General features: G+C 52.7%; 2 protein-coding genes across 52 annotated transcripts in view; both read right to left on the bottom strand.

Annotated features, from left to right (window-relative positions):
• Position 1: 1 nt before the first annotated feature.
• On the bottom strand, positions 2 to 8,059 carry CORO6 (coronin 6). Of its 34 annotated transcripts, none has more exons than XM_077969150.1 (12): positions 7,827 to 8,059; positions 6,366 to 6,565; positions 4,789 to 4,911; positions 4,241 to 4,370; positions 3,971 to 4,152; positions 2,681 to 2,800; positions 2,423 to 2,521; positions 2,119 to 2,223; positions 1,883 to 2,028; positions 1,500 to 1,557; positions 1,164 to 1,394; positions 2 to 1,073 (listed from the first exon to the last, which is right to left on the bottom strand). In XM_077969150.1, the coding sequence occupies exons 7-12, from the start codon at positions 2,471 to 2,473 to the stop codon at positions 951 to 953; spliced, it is 714 nt and encodes a 237-aa protein (XP_077825276.1). In that variant the 5' UTR covers positions 2,474 to 2,521; positions 2,681 to 2,800; positions 3,971 to 4,152; positions 4,241 to 4,370; positions 4,789 to 4,911; positions 6,366 to 6,565; positions 7,827 to 8,059; the 3' UTR covers positions 2 to 950.
• A 3,011-nt stretch (positions 8,060 to 11,070) lies between these two features.
• Positions 11,071 to 18,822, bottom strand: part of SSH2 (slingshot protein phosphatase 2) — a 306,298-nt gene continuing 298,546 nt past the window's right edge. For 17 of the 18 annotated variants that reach the window (XM_015118966.3, XM_077970690.1, XM_015118964.3 and 14 more), the window contains one exon: positions 11,071 to 18,071. In XM_015118966.3, the coding sequence (XP_014974452.3) occupies positions 15,981 to 18,071 (2,091 nt within the window). In that variant the 3' untranslated portion in view covers positions 11,071 to 15,980. The remainder of the gene's footprint in view (positions 18,072 to 18,822) is intronic. The other variant, XR_013406258.1, reaches the window with a different exon arrangement.

Genomic DNA, 18,822 nt, shown 5'->3' on the forward strand with positions numbered 1-18,822 from the left:
CTTTTGCTACCTGACTTTACTGGGGGGAACACCTACGGTGTGGGTTGGGGTCCTTCTGAACCTCAGAGTGGGGAGAGCTCTAGGGTAAGAGGCTGCCTGGTGGGCCCTGAGCCCCGGAGTGCATCGCCAGGTCTCCCAGGAGCATGGGGGTAGCATTTGCAGAGGCTGGGGGTCTTGTTCCCCTCACTCCCACCCATGCAGGAGGCACAGACTGAACGCTTAGTAAAATGTTTCATTCAGTACGTCTTGTTTTTCTGAGAGAGGCAACAGCAGAGGGTTGGGGGGCAGTGTGTGTGTATTTGTGATGAACCTAATTTCTCATGCCACTTCTCTCAAGATTTCTCCGCGGGGGCTGCCGCGAGGAAGCCGCCCTCGCCCCTGTCGCTGGAAAGAAGGAAGAGAACTCTCTACCACAGACCTCTGTGGGTGTAACTGGGTCCGGCTCTGCAGCAAACGGGATGTGTATGTGTCTGCAGAACTGGGGTGACGCCCATCTGGTTTACCACTCAGGGTGATGGAAACCAGTGAGCTGATTAGGAGAAGCGCTGTCATTTTCCCCAGCCTGGGGGGACCCATCAAATCGCCACCCATCTGAGGTCAAGCTCAGGCTCCAATGTCCCCAAGCATCGCGTAAATACTAAGCACTTTCCCTGCCCTGGGCAGAGGACAAAGGGGGACACCACCTCGCCGTGCAGCACCATTGCTGGTCCCCCCCCAGACCTCCCTAGGCCAGTTCCAGCCGAGTCCCAGACGAGGCGCGCCGTCCAGCTTCCGCCGGACCGACATGGGTCTCCCCTGTGCTCCAAGAGTTACGGTCTCCCGCGAGGGGCGGAGTTCCCCTCCCAGTCCCGCCCCCGGCCCCAGCCCAAGAGGGCGGGGTCCGGGACCAATAGCTGGGGCGGGGCCGAGCTTGTGCTCCCCGCCCCGCTCCGCCTGCCTGGCGCGCCGGGCTAGTCCGTGCCGTCCACCAGCTCGCACAGCATGTTCTCCAGAGCCGTGATGCGCTGCTCCTGGGCCTGCACCCGCTCGCGGAGGGCCTTGATCTCCTCCAGCAGCGTCTCCAAGGTGTGCTGCTGCTGGGGCGGAGGACGGAGAGGCCGTGTCGTATAGGGGCGGTAGGGGGAGATGTAGATTGGGCCAGGGTGCAGCAGGGTCGATCTTACCGACAAGGGGGCGTCGCTGGATGACTGGCTGCGGCGGGGGACGGAGGGCGGGCGCACGTCCAGGATGTTGCGCTTCGTGACCCGGAGCTCGCGGTGCTTCGGAGGCACGTAGCCGTCCCTCAGCGAAATGAGCACCGGATCGGCGTCCTGACCGGATAGCCATTCGTCCGCTTCTAGGGCCGGCTCCAGGCCCGGCGTATCCGGGTACAGATCGTCCTGGAACAGGTCTGACTGCGGGGGTGGGTGGGACAGGGGGACCTGCGTGAGAGGGGTGCGGGGCCTGCTCCGCTCCCTTCCGCCTAGTAGCCCTGCCCAACCCTTCTCCCGGCCCCTCACCTTGCGGGGCACAGTCATGATGATAGGTTCACACTTTCTTTCGTGTAGCTTGTAGAACCTATAAGGGAGCAGGGTTCAGCACCCCCGCAGACTTCCACGTCCTTAACTTCTCCTGTCTAAGACCAAGGGGGTTGGAGGCCAACACTTGCTGAGCGCCTACCATGCATATTGCACATTACACACATTATTGGTTCTATAGTAAAAGACTGAAGTTGAGAATGTAAGGCTAGTGAGCAGTGGGTCTGGCACTGAAACAGAACTGTCTTATCCCCCTGTCCCCCTTTTCCAAAGCACTGCATTACTGGGGAAGCCCCGTGGCTAGGACCCGACATGAGTAGGGGACAGAGGCGGGCAGGTGTTCGGGAGGGGCCAAGGCCGCTGACCGGGCGATCTCACACTTGCTGACATCCAGTCCCCTTTTGGGCATGAAACCCATGCCCCGCTGCGGCTCTTTGCTGCTGAACGTGTTCAGGTAGTGCACGAAAGGCGGCTCGTCGGTAATCTCAAAGTACCGAATGCTGCTGTCGCCCTGCAAAACCAGTCGGTTCAGGGGCGCGCCGGGACAAGGCCCTCCATATCTCCATCCAGCCCCGTGTTCTCCCTGCCCGGCCGTGAGCACCTTGCCACACAGGTAGACGATGCTGGAGTCGGGATCGTAAAAGGGCAATAGGACCCCGTTGCTTGTGTCCATCTCCTGCAGTGCCACTGGCTCCTCGAAGTTGTTCTGCCCGAGTACAGGAGGCGTGACCAGCCCTGCCCCACCCTCCCGTGCTACTTCGGGACCCCCAGAAGCCCCTTTACGCTTCCTGGCCTTCCCAGACCGTATGCCCCAAACCTCTAGTGACCAGAGTTGCAGGCCCCTCCCCTGGGCACGTCTCTTCTCCTCCCCTGCGCACATCGCTCCTCCTCCCGGGCACATATACCCGCTGCGCGCCGCATGCAGTCACAGCAAACCACCCCCAGGGACTCGGCATCACCAGGTGGGGGCGCCAGCGCAGGATCCTTCACGCGACGCAGCAAAACTGGGCAGAGGGGTGGGTGTGAGAATGGCAGGCGCTGCAGAGGTGGCAGCAGCCTTCAGTCCTGTCCAGGTGGGCATGCCCTGCGGGTGGGGGGCGCCTGGCCACTCTCCCGTGATGCCAGTCCCCGGGGCACACACCCCAAGCCTCCAGCTGCGTTACCGGGTCCCACAGGCCCAGCTCTCGCTGGCTCATGCGGGTGAAGCCGGTGGTGAAGATATGGCCCTGTCGCGTGAAGACGGCCCGCATGGGCCTCATCCCCTCGTGGGCCGCAAACCTCTCCTGGGGGGAGGGGGAGACAGGGAGGGACATCACCCAGCCGCCTGCTCTGAGCAGCATGGAGGGACGAGCAACCAGCTTGCTGACTTGGGTGTCCGGGGTGGAGGAGCGGAGGCGGGGAAGAGACAAAAGGGGCCTAAGCACTCAGCTTCCTGCGGGGCCACGGCTGGCCCCTGACCTGGAGAGCATCCGCGCCTGGAGAGAGCAGGAGGCACGCGGCTCTCAGCCGATCCCGAACCCTTAAGCGCGCTCAAAGGCCGATCCCTAGAGCAGGGGTGTCTGCTGGCTCCCCGGAGTCGCAGCGAGGCTTTTCCTGAACGGGGAGCTCCCCGCTCAGCTCGGGCCTCTTGGGCGCCAGCCACAGCCAGGGAAGGCGCTCCCGGCGGACCCAGCGAAGGAGCGAGCTAGCGCGCCCGGCGCGGCCTGGCCTACCGGGTCCCAGAGCGCGAGCTGCCGCTCACTCATCCTGCTGAAGCCGGTGCTGAGCAGCTTCCCGTCTGCGGTGAAGACAGCCCGCAGCGGGCGGGCGCCCTCGTGAGGCCGGGCTCTCTCCTGCTCGCGGGGTTAGTGGGTTAGAGCGCCCGCGCGCCCGCCCGACCGCGCTCGGCGCTTGTGCTCCACGCAGACATGCAAGCGGCCCACGCACCCGCACCCCAGGTTAGACTGAGGCCGGCGAGGCCAGGGCCTCAGCCCACCCAGGGCACCCGGCTGGGATAAGCAACATGCGAGGGTTGCCCCCCATCCCCCGCCCAGCGGGTCCACAAGGAGAAAGGGCCAGCCCTCGAGCCAGTGTCAGGCCCCAGACCCTGGAAGATGCGTCTGGGTGCCGGCTGAGAGGAGAGGGGTCCGGGAGCTCAGGTTTCATGCAGGTTCTGGTGGGAGGGTGGAGTTTCCAGCTTCTCCCCTCCTCAATCCCAAAGCGAGGAGCCCTTCTCTGAGCTTCTGAGATGCAAGGGAGGGGAGGGAACAGGAGCCGGGCAGAGAATTGCAGGCTGGGGGCTTACTTAGGGCAGAGACCTGTGGTTGCAGAGACGGGGGAAGAGGGCTAGTCTCTGGAGCAGGGATGTGACAGGTGAAAGCCAGGACCAGGGGCTCTGATAATGGTGGGTACAAGGTGCTGACAGCTGGCCACTGGTCAGGGGATGCTGGGGAGTGGCTAGGCCAGGCACTCACCGCCACCACTTGGCCTTTTCTGGGGTCAATGATGCGCAAGGTCTTGTCCTTGCAGGTGGTGGCTAGCAGGCTACCGTTGCTGTTCCAGCACACACTGTGGATGACGTCTGGGTGCATATCATCCAGGCTCAGCAGCACCTCCCCGGTGCCCACATTCCAGATGATGATCATATTGTCACCACCTGCCCAGAGTGGCCAGGCATGGTCACCTGGGTCCCGCCTTTGCCACCACCCACCCATCTATGGGGGACCCCTCCCTTGCCCCCAGACCTGCACTGAGCAGGACATTCCTGGCAGTAGGGTGCCAGGAGAGGATGCCCACACGCTTGGAGTGGCCCTCAAGTGTGATGATAGGTTCCGTAATGTTGCGCATGGGGGTATAGTCTGGAATCTGCCACACCTGGGTAGGAAGAAAAGGCATATGGTAGGTGGAATGAGGAGCCACCCTGTGCTTCCCTGCCGGCTCTCTTGAGTGGTAAGGGTGAAATGCAGGGCAAGATGTGGTGGCGCATGCTGAGAGCCAGGAGGGGGCACTGCCAGCTCTCCAGAGACCTCCCATTCACTCCAGCAGGGAGACTTCAGAGCGCTGCCCTGCTGCTCTGCAGGCACCACGTTGGCCATGGCTATAATTAGTCCTAAGCAGTGCATCCTGGGAAGGGGTAGGCATGTAGCTAAAAATAGTCTGGGAGCTGGGCAGGGCAGGGCTCTGGGACCAAGCACCTCCCTTATTACCACCCTTAGCACCTTCCCCAGCACAGGTGAGGCAGCCTTCCCTGCTCCCCTGCTCAACTGCCCAGCAGTAGCCCCCTGGCTCCTACCATGATGGTGGTGTCGTCTGAGGCACTGGCGATGACATTGTCATTGTGTGGACACCAGTCAATATCCAGCACAGGGGCAGTGTGCCCAGTGACCAGTGGGTAGTTCTTATCCACTCGCCCTGTCTGAGGGGTTGGAGAGGAAGATGTGGGGCTACTCTCCTATGTGGTTTTTAGGGGGTGGGTAGCAGATCTGCTTACACCTCAATTCCCTATTATCTATTTTCTTTTTGCAGATCCCTCTCCACATTTCTAACACCATCCAGTCCACTTGCTGCACTTTACTGAAGGCAGAGTTGAAACAGTTTAATATTAGGGACTCTGACACAGAGAGGTAAGATGGCCTCACCAAGGACACACAACAAGATACTCATAGAGCTGAGATTTGAACTTTCCAGTCCAGTGCGCTTCCAAAGACACCTACTTGGAGGAGGCTGTTCTTCAGCCCGTTCTCCTATTGAAATGTCTGTGGGATTCTCCTGGTGGAAGAGGTCAAGGTAAGGTAATAGTGTAGTGCTGGACAGCCCTTTGCTGGCCTCCCTTGGCAGATCTCTTCCTTGTGGACCACTTTCACCTTGGAACCACAAGCAGCAAGCATTCCTGGTGCCTACTATCGCCAAATGGGAGTTGGGGGCCCACCTATTTTTTGGTCTTCACAGGCTGCTTGTGGGGGTTCTGAGACTTCTGCAGGGACAGGCACTAGTCCAGACCAGGCAGCGGGGGAGAGGGTGGCTATGTGGTACTGAAAGAGCAGACATATTGGGGGAGGAGGCAGCTCCAGCTGAAATTTGAGCCCTGAGGCCTGTGTCCCAGGATGGTGTCTGCATTGTCTAGGGTGAGTCACTGGCTTTGTCAGGCCTCTTCCTGACCCTGCCCCCTGTGGAGCCTCCCCTAACAAGGTGTAGGGGCCAGAATCCAGGTCAGGGTCATACCTTGGGGGTGGGGGGGAGTCATCCTTGGGATGTGGATGGCCAAGGGGCTTAAGGTTATGAAGCTAACATGGCAGTCATTGCCTGGTCCCCATCCTAAGGGTAAGGAGGGCTCTGGCCTCATGTATCATGTTCCCCTTCCTTTCCCTTCCCTTTCTTTCTATTTCACTGCAACAGCCCTTGGAGGTAGCCAGGGACTCTTTGGATAGAGCCTGACCCTGTCCTCAGTTTGCTGCTCTGAGATGTGACTTAATCAAATGGTCATCTTGGGCTAGGGAGGAGGTTTTCCACACCCAAAACATGAGGGGATGCGGCATTAGGAGAGGCAGTGATGGAATCTGGCCAGGCTTGGCTGTGCTGTGTCCCAACCATCTCCATCACCCGGCTCCCCTCCCGGTCCCTGCTGGGAATGGGGTGGTGCGTGGAGAGGTGGGAGGGCTAGGGAGTGGGAGTAGGCCACCCTGATGTTAGGGTGGGGTGGGGTGGCCTCCCCTCTGGTCCTTGAGGGCTTGGGGAATAGGGAGGAGACAATCCACACAGACACTTCTCCTGACTGTGGAATGCAACTAGGTGAGAACACAGGCTGCCTTGGGAGTTCCCAGGGGCCCCAGCCAGTGTCTTCCCACTTGCTTCCTTTCCCTGGTCTCTCACCTTGGCCAGAGGCAGGACGATGAAGGCACCGCCGCCTCCAGCCTCCACAATAATGGCCAGGAATTTGGGGTTGACGGCACAGAAGGAGCTGTCCCATGTGACCTTGGACACACGGATATCCTCATAGGCCTGGTCGGCCTTTGCTGCCTGCCCAAACACATGGCGGAACTTGCTTTGCCGAACCACACGTCTGCTCATAGCTGCGGGCAGAGAGGTAGGATCTCAGTGCCCAGAAATGCCTTTGGTCCTTAGTCCTGTGAGCTGTGGGAGGGAGGAGGAGTGGGGGGGTGGCTGATGAGAAGGGTTATGTGGTCAGGAGTCCGGTATAAGTCCATATAGTGTCTGGTCCTAGAAGCAGGGAGCTTTCTTCAGGGTGGTCAGAGTATGGGAAAGTTATTTTGCTGTGTAAAATGCTGTTTACAGTAAGGGGCTAGGATTTGGGGCCTGACTTCTCCATAGAGACCCAGGCTGAGGGGATTGTGGAGCCTAACGGACTGAAAGCTTTCTGGACGTTGGAATGTTTTTAGGAGGAGCCTCAACGCCACATTGCCCGCCTCCATCCCCCACCCCCCACCCCCGCTCCTACAGTCTTGATGAGCATCTCTTCACGGAAGTGATTGTAGCTCCAAGAGGCACCCTGTCCAGAAGCAGAGGCCTTGACCATTGGATCTTGGCTTAAAGCCAGGTATGGGGCCAGGACTGCACCACCACAGGATCCCGAACTTGCATCTCTGGAATAGTTCAGGCAGATGGGGTTTTGCCTTTTTCTAAAAATTTGCCAAAGGGGAAGTTCCTCCTGTCAGCCAACCTGAGTCCTTTCTGCTAGTGTTTTCATCCCATGCCTTGTGGGTGGACGGGTGGCAGCACAGAGTGAGGTGGGTCCCTCTTCTCCCACTCCTCTCTGCACTGGCTTCTCCAGGGAGCCCTGATCATGGTCTTCCGGCTTTTGCCTACCATACGCTTGTCCGGTTTCTCCTCTGGGTCCCCTGCCCTGGCTGGGCCTTCTTCCTAGTGAACTCTTCTGGGGGGGGATCCTCAACCCCATCCTCCACCCCTGCCCCCTCCGCGGCCAGGCCAGATTTGCAGGGATGGGGAGGGTGTGGTGCCTTTTCTCCAGCTAGGGCCTCTCTAGATGACACACTGAGTACTCCCAAAGCCCCAGCCAGTAGCTCCTGCCCCACCCCAGCCCCAGCATCCGCGTGCCCTTCAAGGCACGTCTGCGGCCCCGAGCCTGAGGCCCGGCCTCCCCGCACCCTTCTCCAGCCTCCTGCCCCAGCACTGCGTTCTTGCGAGACGAGGTGTCTGCGCCCTCCGGGAGCGCTGGCCAAATATAGACACCACGTCCTCCCCGCCCGAAACCGAATTTGGCGGCGCGGGGGGAGGGGGCGCAGACCTCTGCCCCTCAGGGACCCCGCCCGCTCCGCCGGCTGCGGTGGCGGCCGCGTGTTGGGGGCTGGGTACCTGGTCCTGAGCGGGCTGCGGGGCGCTCACGCTGCGAATCCTCTGCGGAGGGGGCCCGAGTGCGTAGGGGGCGGAAGAAGTCGTCAGAGCGAAGGAGCCGGCTCTCCGGGTGTCCGTAGTATCTGGGACCCGGGTGTCCGGCTCCACACTCAGGCCGCTGCCTGCGGCTCTCCAGGGCCCGGCGCCGCTGCAGCCCCAGCTGCTGCTGCCATCAACCTGAGGGGGTGGGGACTAGCTTAGGGGCGGGGCCAGAACCAAAGTTGCCCCGCCCCCTCTAGCGGCGGGAAAGTCGAGCGCTCCCGACCGCGCTCCGAGCTTCCGCTGGCCTCGGAAAAGCATCAAAAGTAAGTGTGCCGCTGTGTGCTGGGTACGCACGCTCTTTCCCTCCCTCCGTGACTCCCGGGTAAGCTGGGGAGGCTCGGGTTCGCAGACCCAGAGCAGGACGCTTGGAGAGGGAACCGGCGAGGGGGCGTGCTCCCCTAGAGCCGGCAGCCGTGCGAGATCAGGTGCCTCCGCCCGCATTCCAGCCGCAATCGCGCTCCCAATTTAGCTGTCCCGACCGGCCGGGACTGCGGGACTGCACGTCCAGGCGTCCCTGGGGGAAAGAGGCCCTAGAGGATGAGGTCCCAGGCTGATCTAGGGCAAGTGCGAGGGCACCCGACACCGGGCTGCGAATGTTATTGTTATGAATAGCAATAGCGATCATTTGAGAAACCTAAAATGCTGGCTGTGTGCTAGGCATTTCACCCCATTAGAGGGGATTCCATGGACCAGGGCAGGAAGCAGCTGAAAGACCAAGGAGAGGACCGAGTGTAAAGTGAACCCACCTTGACACTCCCTCCCCTCCAGATGCCGGGGGAAGAGGCTAGCACAGGTCTCTAGTCACATTTTAGGGGTCAGAGAAGCCAGCCCAGAGGCCAGACCCCTAATGTTTTCTGGGCCTTGTTTGAATTGGTGCCCAGCTGTGTTCCAGGTTAACTTCCCCCATATCCCCCAATATCCACAGAACTGAATGCTGACCGAGGTCAAGGAGATTAAAGATAAACTAATCAAAATACAGCCAGTGAAGACCAACCAGTCCCGTAGCTCCAGTCTACCCAGTGTCTTCACATTGTCTGGATTTCTTCCCTTGGATCATAGGGGCATCTGGGACCAGTTATTCCTTCCCACTCTCCAGTGCACACCTGGGAGCGAGTGAATGGAACACAGCGTTCCGGAGGGCAGATACCAGCACGGGGGAGAAAGGGGAGGGAAGGTGGTAGAAACCATGAAGGGCCCCACAAGGCTCCTTTGTTTCTCAGGAAGAGTCCAGGTGGCTTGTAGGGACAGACTCAAATCAAGAGCCAGTGGCTTGTAGGGGAACAGAATAAAAAACCGTTACGAGTGCTCCAGAAATAACTCCTGGCATAGGGGTGCGGGGGCAGGGTATGAGGGTACATGAGTCATCTCTCTTTTACCTAAAGATTCCAGGCACATGATTAGGAGGAAAATACCTGAGTGACTCAGTTGCTCCTTTACAACAATAACCCATGCTTATGTGCTAGGCACTGGCACTGTTCTAAGGGCTTTATACGTATTAATTTCATACTCTTAACAATCCTCTAGGCTGGTCGCAGGTGGCTAATGCCTGTACTCCCAGCACTTCGGGAGGCTGAGGCAGGTGGATTACCTGAGGTCAGGAGTTTGAGACCAGCCTGGCCAACATGGCAAAACCCCATCTCTACTAAAAATACAAAAATTAGCCAGGTGTGGTGGTGCACACCTGTAATCCCAGCTACTCAGGAGGCTGAGACACAAGAATTGCTTGAACTTGGGAGGCGGAGGTTGCAGTGAGCTGAGATCGTGCCACTGCACTCCAGCCTGGGTGACAGAGTGAGACTCTGTCTCAAAACACACACACACACACACACACACAAACAAAAAACAATCCTCTAAGGTGGGTACTGTTATTATCCCTATTTAACAGTTGAGGAAATTGAGCCACAAAGAGGTTAGGTGACTTACCCATCACAACCTCAACAGGTAGTTGATGTAGCTATGATTCTTATCCACGTGGTCTGGCATCTGGTCCATGCCTTTCAGCAGCACGCATTTCTATCTGTCCCTGAAGGACAGTGCCACTTTATCTCACAAGTGCTGAGCTAAAGCGTAACAGAGTTTATACTGTGTGGCACAGAGGGAAGGATGCCTGGAATGAATTAAAAAACTGGTTCCAGTCCTGGCTCAATCGCCATATTTTTACAGCTCTCTAAACAGGATTGGGTCAGACTCTTTCCAACTCTGCGCCACTCCTTAGCAGAGTAGGGATTTTATGTGCTGCCTCCTCTGAAATGGCGTTTCCCCTACCCCACCCTCCTTCTCTTTAAAGAGAACAAGAGACTCCCTTCTAGAGGGAAGGGCTTGGGACTAGGAAGCAGGAATCCTTCAATGCATGCTCCCTTCAGTTCCATCATCTAGGAAGGGTGGTGCTTTCTGAGTACAGGGATTCAGATATTTGCTTGGGCCTGGCGTAGCTCAGCCCTGCCCTCTAGCCTTCTTCTGGCTGCCAAGGCCTGGCAGAGCTGTGAGTGGGCAGAGTTAAGGCAAGAAGAACCAATCAAGGAAAGGAGCTACTTGGGCTTCGTGCCTCCCTTTTGAACTGTTATCTCTGAACGGCAATCCATAGAAGACAGTCATGGATTTCATCTTTTAGGAAGCCATTTTCTGGATGAGGTAGCTGGCAACTTAGCCATGATTTGGTCCATCTGCTTTGGCTAGAAAACCAAGACTGAGCTTATCTAGATTGGTCAGGGATCCCAGGGTGAAAGACCTTACCTTCACCATCATGCACTCCAGCTAAAGACCAGCACTGTGCCCCTCCCACTTGATATGGATGATTCAGAATGAAGCAGGCTGACTTTAGTTCAAAGCAGTTTTTTCTCTTTTGGCGGGGGAGCGGGGGGAACTTCAGCAAATTTTGTTAGCAATTGGGAACTGGAAACTGAGCTCTTCCTAGATGATAGCCCTGCCTTGTATGTGATGAATGGCACCACTAAATATCTCAAGATGTTCATGTCCCATTTCTAGAAATTTTTCAGTGGGCTGAGGTGTTTCATTTATTTTTGGGGGCTCAGCTCTCTCTTCAGGGTGACATGATTGGGATCAATCATTGAAAACTACTGCTGTTCACTGTGTTTCTTCTTCTGACCCTCCCTCCTTCTCCAGCACCCCCCTCCTTTATTGCATCTGATGAAGTAAGTACACGTTTCATCTTCAAAATAAAAATTTATTCAATCTGTAACAAGAACATTGAATCTGCACATTTGCGCACAAGTTCACATTTAAAAACAGCGGAGCACATCAGTAATAAAAAAATCTATGATACAAGTGGAACATCCCAACCACCAGGAAGATTAAGGAAGGAGATGAGACCACTCTATATTCTGCTTCAAATGCCTCAAAAAGGTCCCAGAGATTCCAGGGAGCACCTGCTTTAATAAAATGTGAGCATAAAAGTTTGGGGTGGCTTGGGGCAAAGGTAACAGTCAGAAGGAGTCTTCTGGACTTGTTTTCCATGTTAGAACAAGTCCTGCAAAACAAAGCAGAAAGAAAAAAAAATAAAATAAAATAAAAGAAAAGGCACCTTTAGATATGCCAAGCAAACCAAAACCCAACAAAACGTAAAATTCAAACATTTCCCTGTGGGCTTACAAGCACTTCAGGGCCAGTTACCCAGGTTTTAGTTTGGGTATTAGCTCTGCACGTGTACACAGGACGCTGCCACCAGCATTGCTTTGAGGACACAGATGGCAGCACCAGTCAAATGCCTCTTAGGGGATCTTCAAGCTGATTAAGGATGATTCCAGTTTAGAAATCCTATCCTAGATCTCTGGGGCACTGAGAAAATGAGGCTGGTTATCTTCTCATAGCAGGAACCAGGGCTAGTCACCCTCCATTTCCAGGCTGGAAAAGTACAGAAGCACCTTGCAATAGCTTTTCATGGCGTCAAGGGACCCCACACCCTGGGAGAAGGGTTAGGAGTGTGCAGCTTCCTGCTTTGGTGGCAGGCCTTTTCCTAATATGGGTGTCAGAGGAGTTGAGACAGCAAATATGCTTGTGTCTAAAACATGCCTTGATCTTTTAGTTAGGAAGGGAAAACAAAGTCCAAGATGCTTTTAAGTTGGATTGATGCTGAAACAGCTAAAATTTCATCTTATCCACCATCAAAAGCAAAACAAAATTAAACAAAATGACACTAGCCATTCACCATTACAACCATCACTATAAGACACACCATCACTGAGGAAATGACAACTATTTCCATAGAGAGTGCTGGATGGGAGGGCAGGACATAGATGGAAGTCAGCTTCAGGGTATACCCACTTATTCACAAGGGCTGACCATGATGGCACTGCTCTGCATGAGGACTCACAGGACAGCTAGGGCACTGATGCCTGCAGGACTGTGTGGCCGACAGGATGATGCACATTTTAATATTCAAAATGTAAACAAAGCATCCACAAATAGTCCAAAAAAGCCAAAGAATGGCTTTATTTAAAAATTTTTAAATGCCCTTAAAAGTGACTTTTTGCATAATGTGTTCTTAAAAAAAGAACTCTCACAAAAACATTTTTACCAAACATGCCTAGATCGCTTCAGAACTGAAATCCTCAGATGAAACAGGTGAACACTTCTGTGACCTGCTACATCTCAGAAGCTTCTCATAGGAAGCTTTGGGTTTACCCAACAGCATCTGTCTGGGGCCTGTGAGCAGGGGGCTCAAAGCCTGGGGCACTGAGATCTTCAGGCTGTCCTTGGAGCTCTGGGTAGTTAGAAAATTAGAAAGAGGAACTATCAGTAGGGATAAAGACAGAATCAAGAAATCCATAACCCTGTCTCAAGCCTCCTCAGAACCAGGAAAATACTAAAGATCCTGAAGAGACTGAGATGATAGGAATGATCCCAAACATTTAGAATCTGAAAGGCAACTAAAATTAGGAGAGATGAGTATTACAGTACTATAGTACCACATGTCTACTAGAGTATCCATTACTCCTGGGTGTTTCCAAAAATCAAGAAAGGTTGGGGTTTCCCTTTCTACTGACCAGGTTCAGCTCAAGTTCTGTATGCTTCTGGAGCTTTTACCCCATGCATCAAAACATCAACTCTTTTTACATATGTACATATGTGTACACATGCACACACACTCCTCCAAAATAAGTGAGAGTCTATTGGTGGTTGAGAGAAAGAGAAAGAGAGAGAGAGAGAGGTAGACACTGGGCAAGAGTCAAAGTGTTTCCTATTCATCTTTGCCAGTCTATCTGCTCTTTCAGGTCTGGGCTTTCCATGCACAGAAGAAAAGGGAAAGAGGCCACTGGAGATTATAAAAGAGTCTGAAGAGAAGACAGTCTGCAAAGTCCTTGACAGTTCATTACGCACCTCCCCTGGACACTGCTCAGCTGTGTAAATAACCCAGGAACACCCAATTCTGGGAGTCTGAAAAGGCTGGCAAACACTCCTTGGCATGGCTGAATTACAGACACTCTGTAGAAGATGTTTATTAGGCAGGTAAATTAAACGATAAAAAAAAATGTAATTATAAAAAGGCAGAAAGACTTTCCTTTGCTCTTAAAAAATTTTTTTCCCCACAGCATTAGTGGGTTTTGTCCCATCTTTGTTGTTATTTAATGCAATGAGTGAACATTAAACACAGTGGAGGGGAGAAGAGGGAAAAGTCCAAAACTCTGGTCCTGCTTGTACCTCTTAGTGTGTGGGATGTCATCATGGTAAGGGGTTACCATGAGTGGATGCCATTCTCTGAACTTCCAGGCAAATCCTCTCCCCACTCTGCCACAATTTCCTGCCCTTCCCCATCATATTGGTGGTGGAACTGCTTCAAGAAGGCAGGGCATTCTAGATGGAAGAGCCCTGGAAATCCATAACCCTGTCTCAAGCCTCTTCACATTAGTTCATACCACCTAACAAAACACTTTACAACACACAAATATCCAGGAATCACAAAACTGTGTGGATGATATACTTGAACATTCAAGGAAACTACTGAGCAACAGCACAGGATACACATAATCACTACACCATAAAGATGCTTTTAGCAAGTGGTTTCTGTCCAACCCGCCTCCTGACAGTGATGTCAGACCCAACCTCGGCTTCCACACAACTTCACAGCTCCTCTTAAGCCCCAGTGGCCCCGTCTACCTTTTCTCCATCTTTTGGGTTACCCTGCCATCTGCCCCCACCAAACTCTAGCCTCTGACATCACGCTGACAGTCTGTGCATTTGTATTTTCCTCTTCAGTGTTGTGACGAGCCAAAAACCTGTCTCCAGTCTGTACTCAGTCAATCCTCAGTAATGTGGACATCAACGAAAGCTAACAGAAAGCAAATCTGCAAGCCTCTTCAGTTTTAGTGAGCTGCAGAGGTGTTTCATGCTAGACTAAATCTGTCTTCTGTAAGAAGCTACAAGAGGCTTGTTTATGGCAGGTGCTGCTGCGTTAAGGATCTCCACAACAGTAGCAAAGCGACAGCATCCTAAATGGAGTCACTGTGGGCACCTGCCCCTGGCTGAGGCCTCCCCTGTGGCCTTCAGCCTCCACTAGAAGCTTCCACTCTGAGCAACTCACGTATACTTCCTGGTTGTGGTTGAGATACTGGCAAACAATGTTCTGGGATTTCAGTCTCAGAAAGAAATCAGCTTTCAGTCACGCTGTAACCTAATGGGAGCCTTTAGGGGTGTCTCTGAGGAAGAAGTTACTAATGCATAATTTGGCAGGAGCTGGTGATTAGAAGTCTCCATTTAAACAACTACAACCACCATCAACATACTGTACAGATTCCTATCAACACCCAACAGTTTTATTTCCGGTGTCTGTGTGTTTTCCAGTTGCAACTCTACTCCTTCTTAAAAAGAATAAATCAAAAATACCCTACATAATGAACAACAAGACACTGTAAGACAGTGACAATATTATGTACATAAATACTGTGTACAAACTTTAGAGAAATGACAAACCTTCCAGGAAAAGGAAAAAAAGTGTTAACAGTGATAATACCGAAAATAAAATATTGCATTCAATGGATGTTAAACATATGTAATGTTAACAATTCAAATATAATCTATGAAATTTAAAAAAATAGGCAGCATGGGGACAACAGCATGGGGAAGGAAAATAAACTGGAAGAAAATATGGCCATTAAACTCAGAAGGCCCAAAGAATTATTCAAGTAATGGAAGGGTTAAAACCCTACATACGTATTCATTTTACAAGAACACACTGACTTTCGATTGCTGCTTTTCAAACATGTCACTGTTGTTTTCAGTTGGGAGGACACTGCAGGCACATTTTTCTGGTAGGGAGAGCCAAGATGCCCATCTGTGTGGATCCACCAACCCAGCAGTTTCTGGGCAGCAGCCTCTCCACCCCCAACTTTATGTCTTCCTCCTCTTATCATGCTTTCCTCTACAGAAGACCACTTGGATTTGGGGTCCTGTTTTAATTTCAAAAATAATTTTCTTGGGGAAGAAACTATATGATAAATTTGCAGAGCTGGCCATTATCATGCCTTACTGTAATGATACACTCTGGAATACCGGAAGATCCTCTTTTAAAGCAAAGCGGAACCTGCCTCCTTCAGGAACTCTAAAGGGCTGCGGCTGGACAAAGGCTGAGAGCCCTCTGACTTCTGGCTGCCCTTTAGCCCATTGGATGCCTCAGGTCTGGAAACCAAACCATCATCACAAAGGCAGGGGAACATTTCCAATTCCCAGCTTTATCTCCAAATAATTTCCTCCGAATCTGTTTCCTTCCCTCAATCAAGGAACCATGCCTTTTCTCAGAGGGCAAAATGAGAGGCAGGTGGCAGCTGACTGAAAAACAGCAATTTGCCTTTGATAAAGGTGTTCTCTGAAAATGACTTTTTTGAGGTTTGATTTTTTTAAAATAAAAAATGATAAACGGTCTTGCCATCCAGATCAAGCTCTCTTTCCCCTTACATATACACACACATACACACTGAAAACCCAAACCCTGCATGCGCCAGAAACAGTAAAATGACCAAAATATTATAAAATTAACCAATAAAGTGCATGTTCCTTACATATTACACCTGCCCCTTTTACAAACATTTCTTCTAGAAAGTCACATGTGTAGGCTCAGAATCACATGGTATTATAGAAGGGGTTGGTTGTCCGTTTTTTGTCATTTGCCTTTTTCTGTCTCCTAAGGGGGTGAGTTCTGCCGTGTTGCTGACGGGGTGCCACGGCCAGCCCTGGAGCTGGGCATGCACACTGCAGTCCCTGGGTCTGTAGCATGGGAAGGCCTCCTTCAGAACTAGTCAATTCAGGTCCTGCCCTGGGAAGCAAACACTGCTGACTGGAACCAAATTCTTTGGCATACTGCACAAGGGGCCTCTCCACTGGCTTGCTCTGCACAATACACTCTGTTGTTGTGAGCTGTTCTACAAAATACTTGGTGGGCTCTGGGTTGTGGGGGGCACCTGGGTTTTCTAGGGACTCTTGGTCCTCCATGGCATGCATGCCTGAGTCTGTTCTGAGGAAAGGCTGAAGCAGTTTGAGATGAGGGGATTCACAGGAGGCAGGCTCCCTCTCTGGTAAGCAGTCTTTACAGAGGTCCAAGTAACCTAATTTGGCGAGAGAAGCTGAGCGCCTCATTTGGGATGGTTTGGTGAGCCCTGCCTGGAAAACCACTCGAGACTCGATTTCTTTAGCACGCTCCTTCACCACACCGGGGCTGTGGCTGAGACCCTTTATGTTTTCACTACTAGAGCTATGTGGTAGTCGACAGGCTACAGGCAATGGGTCCAGTTTCTCCTGTAACTCCCCAGTGTTGTCACCAAGTTTGCTAATTAAACTTAGGTCTGCGCTACTCAGCTGGGAGTCCTTATATGGCACCTCACTGCCACTGGAGAGAGGGCTGTCCTGACTTTCTTCCCAGCTAACCTGTTCTGCAGAGGGCTCATCTGTGGTGCTGCTCTGCTCTGTGAAGCCCTCCAGGTGAACCATAGTCTGGGGATGCAGGTAATCCAAACTGGCAGACAGTAAGTGGGTTGTATGACTGACAAAAGGTGCCGCTGTCTCCAGGGCTGTTGACAGGCTGCTGCCTCTGTCTTCAGGGCTACTCAGCGTGGAGGTCGGGTGGTCAGTGGGCCTGTTGTGCTCAGGAGAGGAAGAATGAGGCGGAGGTAGCACTTGGGGGTGCAGAGAAACCTGGTTGGGGTCCAGAGTCCTGTTTAGATTTTCATCCAGTGTGCAGAGCACAGTGACAGATTTTTCCACGTTCACTTTCCTTAGTCCTTGCTCTCCGCTCTTCTCGCCAGTGGCTATTTCACTCCCTGGCCCAGCGTGATTGGGTGATGTAACTGTGTGGGTATACTCAATGATTTCTACCCTCTTGGGAAGGGGAAGAGGGACTGCCTGTGTCTCAGACTCCTGGTATGGAATCACAGTCCTCAGATCCTTCAGGACTCCTTCCTGCTGTGTTCCAGTATCCGACCCTGGGCCCTCCTGAGGAGCTGGCAAGTGGTCAAACCCCAGCACCTTGGGAGCTGGAACAGTGGCATTCTGCTCAGAATGGGACAGTGAGCCAGCCTCAGGCCCACTGTATTTCCCTTTGCCTTTGCTCATCTCTGGTTCCTTGGGGACAAATGAATGTTCTGGGGTGGCTTCGTCACTCTTCCCTTTTGGTGCCAGGTCTGCCACAGAAGAATCATTCTTTGAATTCTTACGAGTGGACAATGAGGTACATGTTGAGGCAGCACCATGATGCTCTTGCTCCTGCCGTAAGCGCTCTTCAAACTCCAAGGTGGCTCGCCTCACAGACCCAGGGTACCACTTGGCACCTGGGTGCATCCCTGAGCCCTGGAGCTCTTGTTCCCCCTCAGCTGGTTCCCCTTCTTCCAAGTCTGCTGTAGATGAGCATGTGGTTAGGCAGCCTTCTGGGTTGCACATCCCTGAGTCTTTGGCTAGTTCAGGCTGGGCTGTGCAGGAGCCCTCGTCTTGCTCCAGATGTCCAGGTTTGTTCTCTGGGGTCTGGGCCCTCTCAAAGAGCAGCTCATGGATGCTGTTCTTCTTTGGTGTATGGCACGGGTTGGATAAGATGTCTCCTTTCAGTTGAATCTGTCCAACTCCTTGACTGATGGACTCAATTTCAGTGACAATTTCTTTGACTGAAATTGCATTTTCCAAGTGAGATTGCATGAAGATGTCTGGGCTGACCAGTTCTGAAATTGCCTAAGAAGAGAAAGTAGTGAGAAGATTATGGCAAATTGTAGTCTAACTGAAAATGCTTGATTTTCTGCTTATTAATCCTCTGATCCAGGACAACCTATCTGACTATGAGAATACCAATCATAGAGTTCCTGGGACCGTACTCTACCCATCTGTTTTGTCAGACTACAAGAAAAAACTGGATTCATCAAGGCTAGACATAAAATTTGTGATAGGTTGTGTTATTCTCTACTAAACTTTCTGTTCTGTTTACTCAAGCAGAATTCCAATCCAAAACTTTGCTCCCAAATGAAAAGCAAATATTTTTGGAGTCTCCTATAATCTATATTTTCCTAAGACTATGAGCCTCCAGGATTCAGGCCACACTGTAGTAAATGAAACCTTTCCCCCATGGCCTATCAACTTTCAGTTTGATCCTAACCTATCTGAGGGAAAGAGTTCCATTCAAGGCTAAGATACGTCCTTAGATATGTCCTGGTGATAGAGCTAGATGGACGAGGCTATCATTTGATTTCTGATTTGGAGACTCACTGTTCTCTTCACTCCTCTGTCTTGCTAGCTTTCACTCACATCCTCTCACTGCTTCCGCTAGCAGCAGCATCCCAGTACCTACAAGCAGGGAGAATGCACTGTCTGACTACCCAATCTCTAAGTTTCACATGGTTCCTTCTGGGAAAGGTTTACTTGGCTTACACAGTCACATGCCTTAGCAAACTTAGAAACCATAACTCTCTAGTATTTTACTATTTTACCA

Source organism: Macaca mulatta, chromosome 16, assembly GCF_049350105.2.
Source record: "Macaca mulatta isolate MMU2019108-1 chromosome 16, T2T-MMU8v2.0, whole genome shotgun sequence".
NCBI lineage: Eukaryota > Metazoa > Chordata > Mammalia > Primates > Cercopithecidae > Macaca > Macaca mulatta.